Source organism: Colletotrichum karsti, assembly GCF_011947395.1.
Source record: "Colletotrichum karsti strain CkLH20 chromosome Unknown Scaffold30, whole genome shotgun sequence".
Classification (NCBI taxonomy): domain Eukaryota; kingdom Fungi; phylum Ascomycota; class Sordariomycetes; order Glomerellales; family Glomerellaceae; genus Colletotrichum; species Colletotrichum karsti.
Genome location: NW_024065930.1, coordinates 409,081 through 430,628, shown reverse-complemented (window position 1 = coordinate 430,628; position 21,548 = coordinate 409,081). Strand labels below are relative to the sequence as shown.

Below are 21,548 nucleotides of genomic sequence, written 5' to 3'. Positions count from 1 at the left end.
AGGTTCGGAGAATTTTCTCTGATTTGCACATCGATCAACGAGTGTCTGAGGTCTGTCTTGGTTGCCGCCGACTCCATCCCAAATTCCAGTCAGCTCTCTCTGGCTGCCCCGTCGCCAGAGCAGTCCTCCAGGAGGCCTTGATGCTGTCACAAACGCAAAAGTCTTGGTTCCAAATATGCAACAACAGAAGAAAAGGATATCTCTTAATGCCTGTGGATAGAAGAGAAGAGAAGATAGGAAATTGAAAAAAAGAGCCCGCCACCGCCAAACATGCTAGGGTACTGAAAATCCCTTATGCCATCTCATACAATTCGTAGACATGCAAATGTGGTCCCCTTACTTGCGCCTCTGGGCGCCCGCGGCAGTCAGCTTCTGTGTGATGAAATCGGCCTGCTCCTGAGCATTCCTGCCATACGACAAGTGCGCCGGCAAGATGGTGAGCGTGCCTCTGCAAACGGCGTCGCCCCTGGCGCAGATGATGTTCGTCTTGTCCTCGGGGAAGTTGGCGATCTTGCCTCCCTCCTGCTGGAACTGGGTGTCTCCGAACATGAAGGCGGCCACGATCTGGTCCTTCATCCCCTGGGGCAGATCCTCCACGGCCCGGTGCGTCACCGCAGCACCCTGGCTGTAGCCGCCGACGACCAGCATCGAGTTCGGGCACTCGGTGTTGGCCTTCTCGATCAGGCGCTTCATCTCCGCGATGCCCGCCGGGTCCGCGCCTCCGGGGAGCGTGTTGGTGGCTAGGCCGGCGGCGTAGTCGACACCCTCGACGGCCATGCTCTGGAAGTTGGACTTGACGGCGTTCGCGGTGGGAGGGCCGCAGATCGTGCCCATGTTGCCGGTCTCGGTCGAGCCGCGGGCAAAGACCATGATGACGTCCTTGCAGCCGCCTTCGGTGAACTCCTTGGCGGTGGATCCAACACGGCCGCCGCGCTGGCGGGCTTCGATGTCGCGAACCTCGAGCTCCTCGTTGGCAGATTCCTGGAGGGCGGGGAAAGCGGCCGCGGTGGCAGCGAAGGCCAAAACGTTGCTGAACTTCATCTTGGCAAGGAGAGAAGGTTCGAAAGGGTGAAAGTAAAAATGAAAAGAAAGCTCACAGAGCAGGCTAAGATACAGCGGCGCAAAGAGTGAATGACTGCCTCCGGGGCTTGGATGATGGCGAGCTGATGCTGCGGTGTTGACTTTCGGTATGCAGATGGTGATGATGATGAGATGAGTTCACCGGAAAGGGTCCTGCAGCCATCTTTATACAAAGTTTGCTGCGCGTCAACCCACGCCGTCGGGCCTTGGCTTTGGTGTTGAGATGACGATTTGGTGTGTGTATTGTCAACCTCGGCGGCGTTTCCACCCCATCCCATTTCATCCCATAGATCAACCCCGTTCGGCCGTCCAAAAACTGGCCAGTCGCATCTCTCGAGGCGCCACAAACAGCAAGAGACAACCCGTTGAAGGTGGCCCTTGGCGTGTAAGACGTATCTGGGGTTCGAGGGGAATCTCCTGAGGCGCAGGCGAATGTGGAATGGTGGAAGGTCCCGAATCGCAAGTCTGTCCGTTTTGGGAAACACATGTTCCCTTCAGGCCAAAGGAGCACGGTTGCAGATTTCTGGGATGCGGCAGCCAAGCCGTCGGGTTTGGTCAGCGAGTCCCTCAGCTGTGCCTGTCTCCGGCTGGTCGGTTTCCCCTGACGTCTGTTCTCGAGGCTGGCATAAAGCCTGGTGGACGTCGTTTATCGGAGATCAAGGGCCAAGAGCGGGAGTGAGAGAATCACCCCCCATGGACCGAGGCATCGTTTGTTAGCTTCTCTTCGGTAGCCTAAATCCGATAAGGTGGCCCCATTGACTCTTGTCGATTTGGGGGTCAAGGCCGTCGTTTCAAAGAGATTGTTTGCAGAACAACCCATGGTTGACGAGGCTGGGGTCAAGGAATCTCTCTGAAGTTTATCTTTCCGGCCTCATGCAGGCGATGGCCTCGAACATGGCGAACAAGAGGCTCTTTTCACCGACTTTGAAGAAGAAAGCGTGATTGACAACAAGACAAGAAGCGTTACTCCAACCAAAATGTCCTCTCGCTGGAGAGGCTAGGCTGCAGTAGTTCGGTTACAGGAGGCGGGAAAGCCGCCAGAAACCAAGTACGTAGCAAGTGACGCTGTATGTAAACCATCCAGCTGTCAACCACGCTTCCGAAACTATGACTTTGCCGCTGGACACGAGTCGAGCTGGAGGGCTGTCGTCTACCACGAGGTTCCCTGATGTGCGGACGGCGCTTGTCGATAAAAGTGTAGCTTGCGAATTTGACGGCGTCCGTGGTGGGTCGTCGAGTTGGGTTGAACACGATACGTTCTAGAAGTTCCAACCTGAAACTTGAGATGACCAGATCGAAACGGGAAAACGCTCATAGAGGGAACTCCTGAGCAGGGATGGGCCTAGAGGTCCTGACCACTTGGTGAGCAGGACAACTCGTCCTGACAATCAACACATCGAGTTACCATCCTAGGTCTGACATCTAGTGTGGTGGGAAAAGGTACGGACTCCGGAATCGGTGGACGTCGTCGCCCTTTCAGGGCAGCTTGGCGAGGCTCTTGCCGTCTGACACTTGTCAGAGGACCGAGCGCAGATAGACTCGCAGGTTGGGACGCCGGAAGGGCAGAGTTCGGAGCCCGGCGGAAAGGAAAAGTAAGTTGACGACGGGACCGCCTGGCGTTTATTCAGGTACGTCGACCGAACGGTGAACGACACCAAAAAGAAACAGGAGGTCTCGACCACGATCGATGCCATCGGGTTGAGAGGAAACGGCTTTGTCGGAGGCGAAAGGCGGACGATCCAAAGGCGCGGTCCAAGTAACCGAAAAAGAAAGATTTGCGAAAGGATTCGGGGCCAAATCCCCTGCGCCGATCTGACAAGCTGGTCAAGCGTTTGACCTACCTTAGTCGAACTTGGCGATGGTGGCAGATTTTCTCCTTTAGGCGATCGCTTTTGATGCAGGAATGAGTCGACTACGGTGATGCAAACTGGCGAACCGAGGTCGACGGAAGAATTTGAGAAGTTGAGTCCTTGTCGAGCTGAGACACGGGAACACGGGAACGAACACGAGGTGACGAGACCGTGCGTCGGTGCGGAAGAATTACAGGACACTCCGAGCACCCGGATCCGATCTCCGGCCGATGTGGACCATCTTAATCTCGGAGCCGGCCTTACTAAGCGGTGTCCGTGAAGTCACGTGCGGCTATACGGCGAAAGGTTTACCCGAGAGGCCGTGCCCTCCTACCCGAGTGACGTCGTTGAGTGGGCCCTCCGCTCCTGCAGGTCGTGGGACCCTGGAATTCGGCAAAACTCTGGCTCCCGTCACCGCCAAACAGCGCAGCGCAAAGACTCAGCAGCAGTCCTGGCGTTCCAGTGGCACCCCACGAATTGTGGGGTCTAGAATCGCAAGCTGAGCTCGGTGCACCCGTGCCGTTGCAGCCTTCTCTCATCGTCACACGGCCAACCCGCTAAGCTGCTGCTGATCTTATCCCGTGATAATTCGATAGCTCACCAGCGCATCTGCCACCGACAACACCTCTTTCCCTCTCTGTTCACAGCACCCTGCGACGATACGTTTTCTCTCTCTCTCTAAGATCGGTCGTTACGATATCTCGCTTTTTCCTCTTCGCATGTCAGCGACTGTCCCGCCTCCGCCCTTTGCTGAGCTCGAGCCTCGTCCCCCACAACCCGTCGCCAACTTCGAACTCGACTGCTCGCCTTAGCTGGAGCGTTCGTCCCCCAAAAACATACTCGATTTGAACATCTGTGGTGTATGTCTTCTACAGATCCCGCAGATCACTTTTCTAGCCTACCGGGCGACGTCCAACATGACAACACCGCTGCCTCGGTGACGAAGGCCGAGCCCGCGGGGTCCAAGGCTGAAACAGAGCCCACCAACCTCGAGAACCACAACGACGATGGCAAACCTGCCCTATCCGCCAAGGCGGCGGGCAAACAGCAAGCTACCGACGACCTGATCGACTTTGGCGACGATGCTTCTGCCCCCGAACCGGTAGACAAAATAGCTACGGACACCGCCAGAAAATCCGCCGAAGGATCTAGCCTCGACGCCTCCGCACCTGCCCCTGAGAGCGCTTCGGAACCCATGGCCGCCTCGATATCGACGTTGAAGCCAACGAGCCCTCGTCCACCTGAGACCGCCACACAGTATCTCACAATAGAAGCGACTTCGGCCGCTTATGTTGACCCGACACCTCCTACGCCGAGGACATCTCAGCCTCCCTCTCGAACACCTTCGAATGCAGGCCCGCGCCGAGTTTCGTCCGAGTCCTCTCCCACCCGATCCGACGCCGGCTACGACGAGCGCAGATACGCAAGCGAAGATGAGCAAGAGGGATCACGCTCCGAGATTCAGAGCATCATGGAGCAGTTCACCGGCGATGGCGGAGGCCCTGGCGCTGAAGAGGTCATGAGCCCACGGTTGGAGATCGCGTCGCCAATGTTGGGCAGTCCGGGCATCCAGCACCCTCCACGAAAGTCCAGTTTGGAACCTCTTGCCCCATCGCTATCGCATCAAGTCCAGGAACTCCAGGGACTGAGGATTCAGACTGCCTCTCCTGCGAGCATGGTCTCTCGCGAAAGGCCGGCGGACGACCAGGGGCCGCCTGTACCCCCTAAGGATGGGCCTCCGGCCACCCCAGCACGTTCACACGATGACCGTCAAATGAGTGTTGATTCTCAAATGTCTCCAGGGCTTCACCGGCCGCCGCCTCCGGAACCAGAGCCAGAGCCAGCCTTGCCATTCGATTTTCACCGATTCTTGGAGCAGCTGCGAAACAAGAAAGCGGACCCGGTTGCTAGATACCTCAAGTCATTCTTATCGGAGTTTGGGAAGCGACAGTGGATGGTGCATGAGCAAGTCAAGATCATTAGCGATTTCCTAGCGTTCATCGCCAACAAGATGGGTCAATGTGAGGTATGGCGGGACGTCTCCGATGCCGAGTTTGATAACGCTCGCGAGGGCATGGAGAAGCTGGTGATGAACAGACTCTACACACAAACCTTTTCCCCTGCGATCCCACCGCCACAGCCTATCCCCGGCGCAAAGCCAAAGAAGAGAGGCGGCGAGCGACCTTTGGGTCCTGGAAGAAGAGGTCAGCATCAAGAAGACGTTGAGCGCGACGATGTCTTGACGCAAAAGATCAACATCTATGCTTGGTTGAGGGAAGAGCACCTCGACATCCCGCCGTCTGGTGAGAGTGGACGACGGTTCTTGAAGCTTGCTCAACAAGGTGGGTGTTCTCTAAGTTGGCTAACTGCGTCCATCACTGACATGGTATAGAACTTCTCAAGATCAAGTCTTATCGCGCTCCGAGAGACAAGATCATCTGCGTCTTGAACTGCTGCAAAGTGATTTTTGGTGAGTTCACGTCGCCGATTAGCCGATCCAGTATTGAACTAACGCATCAAAGGCCTGTTGAAGCATTCTAAATCAGATTCATCTGCGGACTCTTTTATGCCCCTCCTAATCTTCGTTGTCCTCCAAGCCAACCCAGAGCACTTGGTGTCCAACGTTCAATACATCCTTCGCTTCAGAAATCAGGAAAAGCTCGGTGGCGAAGCTGGCTACTACCTGTCATCATTGGTACGGACCGTTCCGCCGGTCTAGTTGCGTCTCGTGGCTAACTTTCTACAGATGGGCGCCATTCAGTTCATCGAAAACATGGATCGAACGACTTTGACCATCACTGACGAGGAATTCGAGAAGAATGTGGAGGCAGCCGTATCGGCCATTGCCGAGAAGCATAAGCTGGATTCTCCCTATCCAACGCAGGAGCCTACGTTCTCAGAGAAGTCCGGCTTCAGCTTTCCGCCAAGTGAATCTTCAACCTCACGACCATCTCTGGAGATTGCTGTGGGCGAGTCGTCGATGCCGCGCAGATCAACGTCATCGAACGAAGGCGCCGCGGATGACCAGGCTCCGATCACCGGCCTCCTACGCTCAATACAGAAACCCCTCAGCACTATTGGGCGCATGTTCTCGGATGAGCCATCTCCCCCACCAGCCGGACCAAGCAACGCTTCCCGACCGCCGCCGCAGTCTGAGCGACTGTCACCAAGACCTAGCATGGATATCGAAGGCCAGCAGCCCAGCACTCGCCCCCAGCTCTCGGCAGAAGAAGCGGCGGCGAGACAAGCCAGTGCTGAAGCTGCCGAGGCCCAGCGCCTCCATCGCGCGGAGCACAACAATGTTGTCGAGACACTCGCGGGCATGTTTCCCGACCTCGACAGGGACATCATTTCGGATGTGGTATACCAGAAGCAGGGCAGAGTCGGATTGGCCGTAGACGCCTGCTTGGCCCTATCAACGTAGAGCATCGTTTAGCCGACTAAAACGAGACGCCAAGCGCGCAATGAAATCACAAGAAGTACAACACTGCCACTCAGCTGTGATGTGATCGCAGTGATCGTTTTCCTGGGAAGATGCCTCCTGGCCGTGAAGTTTCTCGATGCTCACTGGTTGGATGGACTGGATGATGTCAACTACCCGCAAGCTCTGATGAATTTCAGGTATCAGTATTGGGTAGGCATCACTGATGAAACTTGACAATGACACCCCACGGGCCTCCGACGACTCTGTACACCAGACGGCCAACATTTGGGCGGGCCCTTTATTCGAGATGGTTCTGAACAGCACTTCGAGCTCGAGCTTCCTGTATTTCGTAGACCTTTCACGGCAACAAACCAATATTCAGCTTCTCCCTCGAAGTCAATTACATCCATGGAGCCATTCACCTACCCGGTAGACGAAGCCATAATGCGGCGCATTCTCGAGGCCGTCTCCAAGCTGCGCAACATGTACCAGCAACCGGGCCAGACCTACGACGACTTTATCATGGCCTACGACGCTCTCGAGACAGAGCTTTCCGTCCGCCTCCCGGAGCTCTATCGCGTCTGCGATGTTCTCATCCGACTGCTTCCCGAGCTACGGTGGCAGGTCGTTTCTCACGGCATCCCGTCGACTAGGGAGGATTTGGATGCGGCGGCGAGGCGGGCGGATGGGTTGGCTGAGGATTTTGGGTTCATGAGGTCGATGGCATCTTGAGGGGGATACGCTTTCGGCCGAGTGTGGAATAAGAACACATGTCTTTACTTATGGGACGCGGCATCCTACAACGAAGGGCAGTCTCGCAGGCATCACAAAGGCACAGAGGGCTATGATTCAACACTGTTCAAGCCTCAACATTTCTAACCTCTACTTCGAATCAAGCAACAACTTTCCAGTAAACATTCTCCCATCCCGCCCGCCTCCTGATTATCCCTCTCAAGTCGCTTCCAGGAAAAGGCTTGCCATGCGATCCCGTCAGCGGAATCTCGGCCGTCTTCGGGACCGTGATTGCTCCTCCGCTCATACTCGTGACATCGAACCCGACGAGCAGCAGAACCATCGATCCCAGAAGTTCTCCGCTTGCGAAATGCCGACCAGGACTGCATCGATTAGCCAAACACAGCCCACGTATGCTGCATCCAAATTACTCACCAAATATGCTTGCCACCTCCGAAACCCACGAAACCCTTCGGCGTGAAGGTCGCGATGTTCTCGTTCGCGTCTCTCGACATCTTCAGGAATCGTTCTCCCACGAACTCGTTCGCGTCTTCGCCCCAAGCGTTGTCGTCCAAATGCAGCACCTCCTGCGGGATGTGAAGCGTCCAGCCCTTCTTCAGCAGGAAGTTCTGCGCTGCCCCGTCCGAGATGGTGGTATCGGCCAAGACCTTCCTGAACAAGATGCCGCGGCCGTATAGTCGGTGCGTCTCGCGGAAGCAGGACATCAGCAGCGGGCAGCGCTCTTGGAGTTTGTTTGCGTGGAGTATAACTACTCTTTTCCCGTCTTCTACTCCCGCCGTCTCTTCGATCACAGCCGCGGCTTCAGCGCGAAGACTCGCTACGAGATCGGGTCGGCTGAAGATTTCGGCGAAGAGCCAGTAGTATGTGGGGAATGTGTTGGAAATGGCTCCGTGGATGAAGGCGAGTTCTAGAGAGGCTGCCTCGGGCGCGGGTATGTTGTATGCGGCGGTGTGCTTTCTTCGATCTCTGACGATTGGAGGAACATCTGGTAGTGATGAGTCGCCTGCTTCGAAGTAGTGAGTCAAGGCACCGAGTACGTCGCGGCGCGCTCGGTGGCCGCTTGGCGCTACCAGAGAGGGCAGGATATTTGGGATAAGTCTTTGGGTCTGGCTTTCGTATGTCCTTGGGTCTGTTAGTGAATCCCATGCGAAACTTGGACGGGTTAAAACATACCAGTACGCCTCCACGAGCGTTTCGTCCTGCCCGAACGGATTCTTAGAGCCGTATAGCGAGTTGGTGCTGGCAACGGTGAAGAGCTTGCGGTTCCATTCGTACAGGTTTTCCACTTCGATACTCGCTTCCAACCTCTTCAGAGCCTTCGCCACGTTGTCGATCACCGAGACGTTGAGTTGGAGAAGTGAGTTTCCTGCCATACCATCCCACACGATCTTCACATAGGTTCCGTAAAAGGTTGGATCGTCCCATATGTCCATGGTTTCCGGAAGGGTGCCGGTAAGACCTTGGATGAAACCCCTCATAAATGGGTCGAAGGTGAAAGAGCGGTTGCGTAGGACGGAGAGAACGAGGGCGGGATCGGTCACCACGTATACCTTCCCTTTGAGCATCGGGAGGGTGAAAGCTGGGGGCTTGTTTGACCTTGCGCTGGAAGTCAAGTCGTTAGAGGTAGCAGAGAAGGACGTGCCGACGAAGACCTTGAAGGCTTACTGTATCATTCTCAAGTATTTCCAAGAGTATCGGCGTAGTCCTATGATGTGTCCGACGAAAGGGATTCGTGAGCGAATCAGCGGAGGCTCTTTTGAATCCATGGATAATGGGTGTATAATGACGTAGGCGACGATGAGGGTCACGAAGACCCCGATGAGACCATATAGCTGGCCGAGACCACCAAGATCCACAAGAAATGCCATGATGTATGGCTCCCAATCCACCAACAGAGAAGTGGTTTCTATGGATAGCACGTTGGTTGCATTTATACATACTCACGCGAATGGGAAAGACCCTATCAAATTCAACTTCGCGCATCAAGTATCTTGGCAGGCAGACTCGGCCTGGTCATAGAAAGCCATCTTCTCACGCGTAGTCATTGTGAACCTGGGCTCTGAATGTGCCACATTTTGTATTATAATGCTATTCAACTCCATGACCCTTGTAATTCTGCAATTCTTTTGCATTGAGAGTCGTATTGTCTTTGAGCACGGAGCGCCGACATGACCTTGGTCAATGTTGTGTCACCCCAGAGCATTGCATACCGCGATAAGTCCCGGGGACTGATAGGCGCCAATCCAGGCCCAATTAGCTCCTCGAAACGCACCACCCAATAATTCAAAGTCTCGGTTGAACTTCTGAAAGACGTCTTTTAGCAGAGAAGAAAATGTGGCGTGCCGGGACCAATCCGTTTCGGGACCGATGCGGGGCCGATGTCCCGGAGCTGGGAATGGGTCCCTGGAGCCGAAGTGGAGCCGGGTCCGGAACCGCTCTTTAAGCTTCCATGTCCATATATGTAAGCCAGGAAAGTTTTAACAACTGCTGCCTAAACGCATGCTCACAGGAGGCGTAACAGGCGGGGTGGGAGGTGTGTGTCCTCGAGCTTTTCGTCGAGTTTGGTGGTAATTGCCTGCCTCGGCATGAGAGGTACCTAGGGTGTGTTCTTGCCGTTTGATAATTCAGGGTCTTCATTGATCTTCTGTTCTATTCCGTCCAATAACCGAACTAACGTTGGTCCTTTTCGCGATGGGAGGCGCAGAATGATTCGGTAAGGATCTCTTTAGGCAGCTCCTAACCGGAGTGGCTGACTTAGGAGCCTCATTTTCTGTTTGCTCGTCGACGCGAGCGGGTATGTTCGTCCTTCGTGCATCCTCTGACACGTAGGGGACGTTGGGATGGCCGAGAAGAATTTTGTTTGACGTGTGCGAACTAGCCGATGGTTTGGGGTCCATGGTGTCATCGGGGAAGTGAACTGATTTCTTAGCCGGGACCGAAGCGGGTTGTCCCTGGGTCTTCTTCAAGCAGGGCTTCATCTTGAGCTCTGTCGTGTTGGACTGAGGAATTGCTGTTCCTGTACCGTCTCGTACAATGGGGATGTCGAGCGGGCTGAAAATGGTTGGATTTGATGTTTGCGAGGTAATCGACATGTTGGGGTCCATGGTGTCTTCGGCGAAACGAACTGACTTCTTTGGCGCGATCAAATCCGGTGTCAAAATTGTCTTTCTGAGGCAGGACTTTGTCTGAGATCCCGGCTCTGGTTGGGCCGTTTGCTTTAAGGCAACGTTTTCTGGGGAACGAGGAGTGTGGACCTTCTTGCCCAAGTCTGCGACGGCCTTGATGGGTTGAGTGACTAGGCAGGACTTGAGGCTTTTCGAAAGTCTGCTCGGCTTGGAGGGCTTGTTGATAGAATTGAAATTCTGAGAAGTGGAAAACATTTTACCTTATGGAAATATGGATTCGAGGGCGGCGATGGTGGTTTTCCCGGTTGGAAGTTGATAGCTAGTGTTCGAAAGTGTACGTGTGAACTTGATATTCTGCTGCAACTGCACTGCTCTAAAGGCCTATGTCTGGGGAAAAGACCACGTTATATATGATCTACAGACAGCCAGAAAGGTGTCGGAGAAAGATCGCGCTCTAGTTGCGAGGACTACCGGGTATGTTACCTTAAGGCTCCCCAACCTAGAATGGAGAAAGATGCACAAAATTGGGTACCGACTAGTTGGTAAACTCTATCAAGAGTGAAGATAGTACTTGGTCGTCAGCAATCTCCACTGCAGCGGCGAGCGTCGTGATAACATCCCTGGGGCTTTAGGCAGCTCACTAATCCCCATGGACGAAGCAACCCAAACATTATTATCGGTGATTTATCGCTAGCCATCGTCATCTACATAGTCTCTTTCTAGGTTCGCGAGAAGCAGGGAATGTCCTCAATCGTCAATGGATGGCAGTGACCGTGCATCAGCGCCGGTATTTCCAAACTGCATACACTTCGTATCTCCGGTTTAAAAGGAATTTGCGCATGCTTCTGCTTCAAAACCTCTTTATTTCTTGGTAGTTGGCCATTACATATAGGGAATGAAGTGAACTGAACGTGGTTTACGAACTGTCATCAACGGTGCAAATTCTTCCATGTGGGGATTAACAGGCGGCCGGGTCACTTGATAGTTACAATGTACATCTCTCGTCGTTTTTGTCGGCGAATCTGAACTCCTGAGAAACTCAAGCCTCATTGTGGCAGGTACGTGGGCTTGGTTCGGTTCAGATGCTGCCGAGTTAGGATTCTCAATGAAGCTGGTTAAGCCCACCAGAAAATGCCTACATTTTCATCGTAAGCCGGATCAGGCAGCACATTCAACTCATGCTGCTGTGGAAGCACGAAACCTTAGGCCTATTTTACAGGTCATTAGAAATTCAGACTGTGGTATTCTTTAGTTCTTAGTGACGGGTTGGTCCCGATGCTATTGTCCTCGTTCATCATGACTGTTGACGAACTACGTAGGCATTGTAACATTACAATTGCAACATTGAGCACCAAACGGTCACTGCTCAGCCGATCGACGGCAGGCCCCGGATCTCATCGTGATACCCGATGTCGACAGTGCGAGATGCCGACGGTTAAATGCCGTCGCATGGGTGGCACTGATGAATATACAGGATGATATGCGGAGACGGGCATGGTCCCGAATACAGACAAGACAGCGAAACCTTGCATTCGAGGATTCATGTTGTGTAATTCCGGTCGGCCATGGCTACGACGAGGTTGGGGCAAACAGGTTTGTTGGTTCTTCACCGTACGGTCCTTCCCCTTGTTCACCAAGTGTTTGTCCCAACCACGCCCGCAGAAAGAGGTTGGAACAGGGTTCAAGTCCAGCAAACATCGTCCTACGGCCCTACGCCGCGGATCCAAGAAACTAGGATACGAGTCTAGAAATGTAATGCGACCCCGAACAGGGAAACGTGATCGTTTAGATGGTGTGATTCGGTGGCATACGGAACGCCCGCGTTCTTGTCCCGGGCGGGGTTTTCTTGCGAGTTAGTGACTCTGTTCTCAGAAAAAGCGAGCTGGTCTATCGAAATTCTCATTCCTCGGTTGAAGACAACGTGGGCCGTTCTTCTCGAAGGAATGCGATCGCCCGTTGGTGCGATCAACTACTGCCCCGTGTCTTGACTAACCATTAATTACGAGATCATGGATTTATCTGCTTGCTTACATTGGGCGAAGTTGGAAAAATGCAAAACTTTTGTATCTATGTACATCTAAACGAACATAAATAATTCACAATGCTTTTATCTAGTTTACACACTTCTCTTAGACCGCTACTTCTTCATCTCTGGGCCCCTTGGGCTTAGACGGTTCGGCCTTGCCGACGATCTCGGAACCCCGGAAGAAGACACAAACAATCACGACAGATGAGATACCGAGAGCAAAGTTCATCCAAGAAGCTGCCCTGATACCGTCTAGTGAAGGCTGGTCCCATTCCTTGACAGGGCCCACATTCTCAACAGAAATGCCCCTGGCGTTTGCCATGACGGCGGTTTGTATAGCCGTAGAGATGGCCAAACCGATAGATCGGCCGACTTGCCCCACAGAGTTGACGAGTGCGCCGCCCAGTGCTTGGTCTTCTTGGGGAAGCGCCTTAGATACGAAGAGGATCAACGACGGCCAGGCGGTATCCGAACCAATGACCGACAGAATCATTGCTGGCAGACCGTAGGCGAAGTAGGATGTTGTTGGTGGGATGGGTACTGCGAACAACAGACAAGCAATGGAGACGGAGACGCTGCCGCAGAGCAGCAGGAGGTACGTTGGTACTCGCGAAATCAGGATCGCCGCGGCGATTGCGACGAGAATGCCAGCCGCTCCTGTGGGGAGAAAGTACAATGTTGTTGTGATGATATCTTGACCCTGGTACTGCTGGTAGAAGTACGTCGCATACGTCAGGAAGTTGTTGAAGGACGAGAAGAAGAGGGCCATGATGGCCAGCGCGGCGCAGAACTTGACGCTGTGGAAAATGGACGTCTTCATCAGAGGAGGTCGAGCTGTCTTGAACTCCAGATGGCGTTGCCAGAACCAGAAGGCGACGATGATGATCAGAGACACGACGAGGAGTACTGAGATCCACGGCGTACGCCAGCCGACCACGTTGCCTTCCGTGAGGGCCAGCATGAGAGCGAGGAGGCCAATGGTGATCAGTCCACCACCAATCCAGTCGACCGACTGCTCACTGCTGGCACCTTTCTTGTGCAACTTGACCGGCTCAGGAGGGATGACGAAGATACCGGCCACGGCGACCAAGCCAGCGCTCAACGCGAGAACGCCGAAAACCCACTTCCAGTTGGAATATTGAGCCACGATACCAGAGAGAATGTTGCCAAAGATGCTACCAAGAGGAGCGCCGGCGCCGTAGGCAGCGAAAGCGTAGGTTTTGGCCTTGCCGGGTGGGAATGTGGTGCCCAAGATCCCAATAGCGGTAGGTACGTTGGCAGCTGCGCCGAGGCCTTGAAGGCCGCGGAAGACGTCGAAGGCAATCTCGTTAGGGATGAAGGGATTGGCAATCGTCGTGACAGCGAGCCATGCGGTACCAGCGATGAAGATCAGGCGCTTGCCAAAGATGTCGGCGATGCGGCCCCAGAACAGAAGGAAGCAGCCGAAGGTGAGAGAGTAAGCCGAGATGATCCATTGCAACCGAGACTCTGGGATGTTCAGGTCTCGGCCGATGGTCGGGAGAATGATGACAACAGCTTGGATAGAGAGAGTCTGTTCAGATATGTTAGGAACTGTGTGTAGGTCGGTGACAGATGGCGATGGCTTACGTTCAGGAAGCATGCGCCAGTTGCTGTCGCGACGAGGGCAATGGCCCGAGACTTGGACAGAGCCAGCTCCTGGGGCTCACTGGTGATACTGCTCGACTCATCGTCGGACTGTGCATCTCGTGACGATCTTGTTACTGTCGTTGTTTGGAAATACTTCTCATCAGAGAACATCGCGTCGTGCATGATGACCTCAACGTCCTTTTCTCCGATGATTGGAGGGGGAGAGGGGGAGTTGCCCCTTTCGTCAGGATGGCCGCTCATGATGGGTAGTTTTGGCGCGTAAAGATGAAGAAGGTGAAGTAGTCAGCTATCTCTGATACTGCGAGTGGGCTCTGCAAGTAAGGTGAGGTGCTCTGGGTCAAGACGTCTGGTGAATAGATGCCATACCAAAAGGTGAGATGCCCCAGGCTTTTGTATCTACCATCGTGGATGCATACCCCGGCCGTGTTTGCCCACGCTCCTACTCAAAGAAGAAGTCGGCCGAGCACGGCAGCGTCCCCCGGCCCGCCATCGAGGTGGAGATGGCAAGCAGGATCATGTTGGTCAGATCTTTTTTTGCAGTTGCTTCGCCTAGGCAGATCCTGGCTTACACGAGTGGGTGTGAGTACGAACCAGTAACATGGGACATGAAGGATCACACAAGACATGCGGAGCTGCAGCCCGGAGACATGAATCCCAGAAGTCGTTTGTCTTGGCTGCCGTGCGAAAAGACAGCCGGCCCGTTCACCCTTCTTGCGGTGGCTTGCGTTGGCCTTGCTAGTCGACGGGCCATGTCTCCCGGCAGAGGCTTCCGGGATATGTTCCGCGCCGGCAGCGGACCACCCTTGGCCCCCTGTAGTTTGAGATCGCCGCATGGAATGGATAATATTTCTCTTCTCGTATAGAACGGTGACGAAGGCCTTCTAGATGAGCACCTGATGTCACAGGCTTGATGTTTGTTATCACGGGAATGCTGTCGCCAAGAGTGACGAGATGCGGCCACGATGTCGGCACGTTTCAACCTCGACTGGAGGTATGCGGCCGCAACGTTTTCTGGAAGCCTGAATGGTCAACGGAACACTGACAGTAACATCAGACAACGGCGACGTCGCTTTTGCACTGAACATGGCACGTTGGGATCTCTTTGTGATTTGGAAAATTTTCTTGAAGAAAAAAGAATAATAATAAAGGCGCCGCATTGTCTGAGATCCGCCCGACTGGAAACTCGGTAGATCAAATGTAGGGAGTAGATCCGGGTCAACAAATCTTTTGGTAACCGGGAAGCAACTACACGCCAACTCGAGACATTGGGTTCCCGGTTCGGAGTCGGCGTCGGCGTTGACTCGAAGAAGGTGAGCCCTCGTGTTAATGAAGAAGGGAGGCAAGGAGGGAGACTCGGAGGGTCCCGGAGGGGGGATCTAATGCACCGGGTCGTCATTGGGCGCTCCGCGTGTTTCCCCTCCCTTGTTGAGAAAAGAACGGTGGTGATACGCCGGTTTACATAATGGTTACATTCCCAGATAGCCGGCCGGAGGAAAGGTGACCCCCGCTCTCATCACTGCAGAAAAAAGCAATTACAAGGAGATCCGAGGGCTCAACAAGCAATGAGAACTCCGTGCTCAGACAATGATGCAAGGTCTCGCGTACGACGAGGCGGCCGAGAAGACCCATTGGAAGGGGCTGCACGCTTCCTCGCGTCAAATTGACCACCCCTTCGTCTGAGCTTGCTTTTCTCCAGATCTACACCCCTTGTCTTGTTGGAAAGGCCCAAGATCCGGTTGGGTCCCTTCAGAGTTGCATTGGGTTGGGTCGAGTCGATCTGTGCATGCGAGCTCCGATGCGATGTGTAACCGCTTGTCATGCTCGATGTAAAGACATCATTCGATTGTCACATTCGAAAAGAAACGGCGAAGCTGACTATCTTACCTCACCGACTCCTGGGACCGCAGATGACTTTTCATGATGCATCATATCTGAGTCGCCATGGTCGCCCTGCTCGGATGCGGCAATTGTTTTTTTGTGAATTCTTTTGGTGGGCATTCCGGTCGTGATGCCCTCAATTCCTTAGCCAAGAGGTGATTCATCAACTTTCTTTTTGTGCCATGCCCCGCATGTTCTTGTGGGACCCTGAAAGACTCGGTCCTCCTACCAGGGAACCCGGAAGAATCTCGCTTGAAGTTGCTCAAGAAGTTTCCCATTCCGTGGCGCTGGTTCTGGGTAAGACAAATGACTAATCCTTGTGATGAACTGTCATGAAGAGAAAACTTGAAGCAAGGGAGCGCGGATACGGTCCGCGATCTTCGGGCACGCCTCAATACGAGGCGAAGCCTGAAGCTAGACGATGTAATAGTCTGCCGTGTTAGTAGGGCAATGAGGCTGATATCGGACTTGGCCTGGTGCAAGGAGCGACCAGATGGGCTCATACTCAGCTGCGCGCTCCTAGATCTATTTTCTCATCTCTGCGGTGCAAGGGTGAGAATTTGGCATCAGGCGTCAACGACGACACCGAAATGTGACATGAAATGCTCGAACGTCCATCCACTTTGTCACGGATTCTGATGTAACAGTTGGGGCTGCGTCGTCTCAGGTCGAGAGGGTTGTTGTCTTAGTTGCATCCCGGCCGATAGACGAAGCAGGCGGCGAGATCTTGCGAAGGGGCCAGAGGCGCACACGAGGCGAGGCGGTTAAGAATCTGACTTGGTGGAATCTGGGAACGCGTGGCGAGAAGCCACACATTTCGGGCGGCTGCAGCCGTTTTCCGAGCCAAGAGGCCATGGAAGCGACCGCAGTAGATTCTCGATGACATGGCTGCTGGGCTGATTGGTCAAGATTTGCTCTGCCTTGTGTGTCTGATCCTCTCAAAGACGATTGTAACACATGACACCAGCACGCTGACATGGAAACAAGGATGGTAGACTTGAGCCTGAGACACGCAGACTACATTTGATTGAGCATTCAGTGAGGCATCTAGATCACTTCCAGCCCGTAGACTGTCTAGAAAATCGAAGAGCCTGGATGGAGGACAACGATCTGACCTCGATTCTCCATGTGCCTTGCCATCAAGCATGATTCCATCTTAGACGAACAATCGTGCGCCGTGCAGAATTTGAAAGCTGGAACATTCCCGAGCCTCTGGTAATGTTCAGAATTGCTATCAAGCAGGTGCTGCCACGCTGTCTGGTCGGATGCTAGGAAAAGTTTGATTCTTGCTGAACATTCCTTGCTGAACTTCCAGTATCAACGGGTGCTTTTCTCTCATTATGGCGAGTAAGCAAGAGCTTTTCAATGTTTTTCGGCGTTTAATCGAATGACAGAAATCTGACTTGCCCGTACCATGTTTGATCTTGTCTAGAAACATTCATTTGTTCCACCTAAACACACTGTCAGGAAGCTCGCGTCTAGAACCTTCTACATATTCATCCGTGCATGTACTTGTGGGAGGTGTTCAGAAGCAGCAGGCTCTTCTCTTACTGTGTGTTCAATAGCTAGCCCGAAAACTATGTGTTCCAACTGCTTGCGAAACTTGTGCATTTGTCAGGCAAAAGACAAACTCAGAAGCTTTTAAACCTCACCAGAAGACATTACTACTCCCTTTTCTTCACGCAAAAAACGGAAACTTCACCTGCTTGCCATCTTTCTGGGCTTTGGCAGCCAACCCGCGAAATTCTTCAATCTTTAAATCTCATTGAGTTGATAGAAAACATTCGCAATGCCTCTCATCAGCTCTTCAGCGTTGCGTAAGCGCCAAGCTTCAAGCGAAATCCAGATATATGCTTTCTTGGAACAAGCTTCCATGTCTTATTTCAACACAAGTGGTGCCCGTCTCAGCCTTCTCAATTTCACTTAGCCAACATACAGCTGTTCTCTTAGCTTTGAATTCGTGACAAAATTACTCCACATTGGCAAGAACCATTGAGCCTTTTCCTGATCCTGCCTCTGAAGACGGACCTAAATTTCCAAGGTACCCTTGGTATTTTGGCGCCTTCTCTTTCCCTCTCCGTCGTCGAACCTCTTACATGCTCTACATGACTCCAGATACACTCTCACAGCTCTAGTCTCTATTTTCCACTCGTGAAGCCTTGCCTTTGAACTGGGACGTCGTCAAACCATACTTGGAACTTACCAGAATTTCAAAGACTGCCTCCTCTCTTCTTCTCCATATGATTCGCGAAAACTACACCAGATTCAGCCCGGGAATTTGTGTCCTTTGATTGTGTACGAGGCTTCTTCTGCTCTTTCTCTTGCACTTTCCTATTCTCTCAGCGTCCATCCTTTGGGCTTCACAACGTTCTTTCCACTTCAAGATACCCATTGTCCCAACCTTGTTTTCTGGACTTTGACTGTGGTAAAGCTTCGAAAATCTTGTACTTCAACGACACGAAATCTCTCCCGTGTCTGGCTAAAGCGTCAATCTCTGTGTTCGGATCTTCCTATCATGACCATGACTTCCCAAGGCCCAACTTGTTTGCCTGGCTTCATAATTCTGTCTCTCAGGGGCTTCATACCTCAAGTTTGCCTCATTCTTCATCTTAGGCTGCCTCTGCTCTTGTTCGACTATGGCATTGGACTCCAACTCAACTTTAGTATCAAAATATCCATCTCCTTTGGCCAACTGTGTAGTCATTCGTATCCTACGAAGTATTCTTTGATATCTTACTTTTGTGGTGTGGCTACATGTAATCACTGGCCTCGGTCTCTCAGAAGCAGTTCCGGCATTGGATGGTATCTTCTTTGACGCGTTTTCTACCAACTAGCTACTGGATTGCTTTTCAAAATTTGCCATCTTGCCCCCGATTGAGCTGAGGCCCATCGCGACTTCTTATTTTGTCGACTTCCCTTCTTGGGCGCCCCACCTCGGCTGCTTCACTTCACCTTTCACGACCTTCCCCTCCACCACTTCTACTACCACAACCCTTCTCTTACCTTCTTCCCTCCCACCACAAACTTTCCACTTCCTTCAAATTACAGCTCGCGATCGGGAGCTCAAACTTACCAACTTCGAATTCAAGACTCTTCTCTCATCTCCATCGTGCGCTCAAAAGCTTTCCTTTCTACAAGTCAGTTGCAAAAGGAACCCTTAACATCGAAAAAACCCTTCTCTCGCTGCCTATTACCGCACCCATTTTCCGGCAAATTTCCCTTTTTGTCCACCGTTGCCCAGCGCATTCTGGACGCAACTTACCTCAAGGCCAAGTTGAGGTCTGCCTTACCACAACCCGTCAGGCATTTCATTCCACATCTGCTGCCTCCAGAGCGGCCTCCTTTCCTCTATTTCCAGCCTATCCTCCCAGTTCCCAGGCAATTCTGGACGGAAATATCACGTGCCTGATACCAGCACGACCTTGAATATTCCGCTGGGTTGGCTCCCGACACATGAGATAAAATCCATCTCATCTCTCCCGCGACCAAGCACTTCAACCTCTCTCTTCGTCACACACAGCTCCACCGCAACCTTCCATCCACCACACAGCAGCCTTCATCCAATAACACAAAGGTCAACAAGGAACACAATCGTCATTCAACCTTTCCTCTTTTGTTTCGCATTTCGCATTTCGACTACCCTCATCCAAACTCGCCTTTGACCCCCTGAGCCTTGGCAACTGAACAAAAGTAAGTCTCCTCGACATGAAGCCATACACTTGCCAAGTTACTGACCAAGATTCGTTCATCACAGATATACCTTTCCTGAAGCTTTGTCAGATCAACAACTTTACCATGTCTTCCAACTCCAAGCAGACTCCGTCCCGCCCCCAGGACATGCTCAACCAGGATGAGGGCCCTGATTCTGTCAAGAGCTGGTCTCCTAGCGGTGTTCGTGTTCGCAACCAGAACCACAAGAATCCACACAGCAATGAACCTGCCGTTACCACCTTTGAGCCCCTGAACGTACGCGCCAACAACCCTGCTCTTGGTCCCAGAACTCGCACCGTTTCTACAGCTTCTGCGTTCACCGACAGCTCAGGCTCTGTGGGCAACTTTGGCCCTTCTTTCAATGCATCCGCCCAAGCTGCCTGGGATCGCGCTCTTTCTACCCACGCTGCCCATGCATGGGATCGTGGCAACTCCTCCCACAGCACTGAGACTGTCAAGCCCTCCTCTCTGATGGATAAATACCCCCAGCTTCGGCAGTAAGTTGCCTCTTCTGAGCTTTCCTACCATATTACCACCGACCAGACTGGTTCTGGTCGGCACACAACCACTTCTTCCACATACGTATCAACCAGTCCGAAGCTAATGCTCTTCCCAGCTCCAACAACCTGGCTCAAAACATCGCTGCTGTCAGAGGCCCTCGGCAGCCGGGCTACATCGACAATGGAGCTCCCTTCGACAACTTTGGCTGCGGTGCCCCTGCCATCGGCGGTCACGCCAACCATCTCGGCCAGTCCCAAGGTGTCCACGGCATTATGGCTCACGGCTTGAGCACCACCACAGCCCGCCCCATCATCAACCCAGGCGGCCGGGTCCCTGTCAGGGTTTCTATCCACGCTGATCGCCCAGCTCCTACGATGCGTGCCCTCGGCAATGCCAGTTCCATCGAAAATCTGAATGTTCAGATGAGCGGCATCTCCATCGCCCCCCCTCGCAACCAGCCGCGCCAAGCTCTTCGGCCACTTCGAGACACCGAGTTGAACACGCGTGCCGGTATCGCGCCTCTTAACCAGGGCTACCGAGCCATGGAGGTTGTTGGACGTCCCTGTCGGTTGGACCCAAGCAAAGATCCTCAGCGCGAGCTGAAGGCGGAGTACGGCATCTCGCTCAACTACGGCGGTGACGCGTCCATCGCTCGAAACCAGTCGGCCAACATCCCCGACAACGAGAACTGCTCGATGTGGATCACGAACCTCCCGGCCGACTGCACTCACAACATGCTCCTCAGTCAGATCCAAGGCTTCGGACGCATCTACTGCTGCGTTATCAACCCGCCCGACCCCCATGCTGGCCACACGACGGCCGCCGCCAAGGTGGTCTTCTTTGAACTCAAGGCCGCTCAATGCTTCTACTCCATGTGTAGTAACCCTTCTCGTCGCCTCATGGTCGGAGGTCGGGTCGCCAAAGTCTCGCTGAACCGGATCAAGTCGGCGGAGCAAGACACCGGCGGACACAAAAGCCGGGCCCTGAAGATCGCGGGTGACATTCGCTACGTCAACCCGCAGTGCCTGACTTCCTGGTTCCAGGACAAGTTCGTCTTTGATATCGATGAGATCATCGAGGTCCTGAGCACCGAGGACATGGGCGTAGTCGAGTACCGCTTCGGCAGCTGGCGGTGCCAAGCCGAGGCTGCTCGGATGGCTCTGTTCCGGGACTTCGACATCGGACAGCCAGGCTGTCCGGTCTGGGAGGTCACCTATGCCGATGACCCTTGTGCTTGAGAGATCGTAATCGACTACTTTCGCTTGCTGGCGGTCCTCGTCGTCATCACGCCTATGTTGCGACAGGCCGCGTTCGGTTTTTTGGCGGCGTTCAGGTCGCGGAGTTTGAGTATTTTGAGGAAAGAGTTAGTTTGGCTTACGAGATACCCACTTGGAGTTTTCGTCTGCCTGTTCGTCTTGCATTTGGGACGGAAGGTAGAAAGGAAATGGAGTTGATAGACAGGAGACTGTTGGGTTTGGGAGTGCGCATTGGATGAGGGTTTGCTGCTGAGATTCGGACGATATCATACAGTCACGATAGCAGACTCAAAAAAACAAGTTCAATTTTGCACA

At 53.3% G+C, this 21,548-nt stretch overlaps 6 protein-coding genes across 6 annotated transcripts; 3 read left to right on the top strand and 3 right to left on the bottom strand.

Moving 5' to 3' along the window:
* Positions 1-336: 336 nt before the first annotated feature.
* Positions 337-1,041, bottom strand: CkaCkLH20_08846 (cutinase; the record flags this gene model as incomplete). Its single annotated transcript, XM_038891561.1, has 1 exon — positions 337-1,041. One exon carries the CDS (start codon positions 1,039-1,041, stop codon positions 337-339), a length of 705 nt encoding a protein of 234 aa, XP_038743197.1.
* Positions 1,042-3,792: 2,751 nt separating this feature from the next.
* Positions 3,793-6,354, top strand: CkaCkLH20_08845 (guanine nucleotide exchange factor vps9; the record flags this gene model as incomplete). Its single annotated transcript, XM_038891560.1, has 4 exons — positions 3,793-5,272; positions 5,323-5,400; positions 5,453-5,625; positions 5,677-6,354. 4 exons carry the CDS (start codon positions 3,793-3,795, stop codon positions 6,352-6,354), a joined length of 2,409 nt encoding a protein of 802 aa, XP_038743196.1.
* Positions 6,355-6,762: 408 nt separating this feature from the next.
* On the top strand, positions 6,763-7,086 carry CkaCkLH20_08844 (uncharacterized protein; the record flags this gene model as incomplete). The annotated part of the gene is made up of 1 exon (XM_038891559.1): positions 6,763-7,086. The coding sequence occupies one exon, from the start codon at positions 6,763-6,765 to the stop codon at positions 7,084-7,086; it is 324 nt and encodes a 107-aa protein (XP_038743195.1).
* Positions 7,087-7,246: 160 nt separating this feature from the next.
* On the bottom strand, positions 7,247-10,487 carry CkaCkLH20_08843 (prostacyclin synthase; the record flags this gene model as incomplete). Its single annotated transcript, XM_038891558.1, has 4 exons — positions 7,247-7,469; positions 7,522-8,229; positions 8,281-8,709; positions 9,862-10,487. The coding sequence occupies 4 exons, from the start codon at positions 10,485-10,487 to the stop codon at positions 7,247-7,249; spliced, it is 1,986 nt and encodes a 661-aa protein (XP_038743194.1).
* A 1,874-nt stretch (positions 10,488-12,361) lies between these two features.
* On the bottom strand, positions 12,362-14,127 carry CkaCkLH20_08842 (major facilitator superfamily transporter; the record flags this gene model as incomplete). Its single annotated transcript, XM_038891557.1, has 2 exons — positions 12,362-13,810; positions 13,867-14,127. 2 exons carry the CDS (start codon positions 14,125-14,127, stop codon positions 12,362-12,364), a joined length of 1,710 nt encoding a protein of 569 aa, XP_038743193.1.
* A 5,433-nt stretch (positions 14,128-19,560) lies between these two features.
* Positions 19,561-21,215, top strand: CkaCkLH20_08841 (uncharacterized protein; the record flags this gene model as incomplete). Its single annotated transcript, XM_038891556.1, has 2 exons — positions 19,561-19,973; positions 20,093-21,215. The coding sequence occupies 2 exons, from the start codon at positions 19,561-19,563 to the stop codon at positions 21,213-21,215; spliced, it is 1,536 nt and encodes a 511-aa protein (XP_038743192.1).
* Positions 21,216-21,548: the final 333 nt, after the last annotated feature.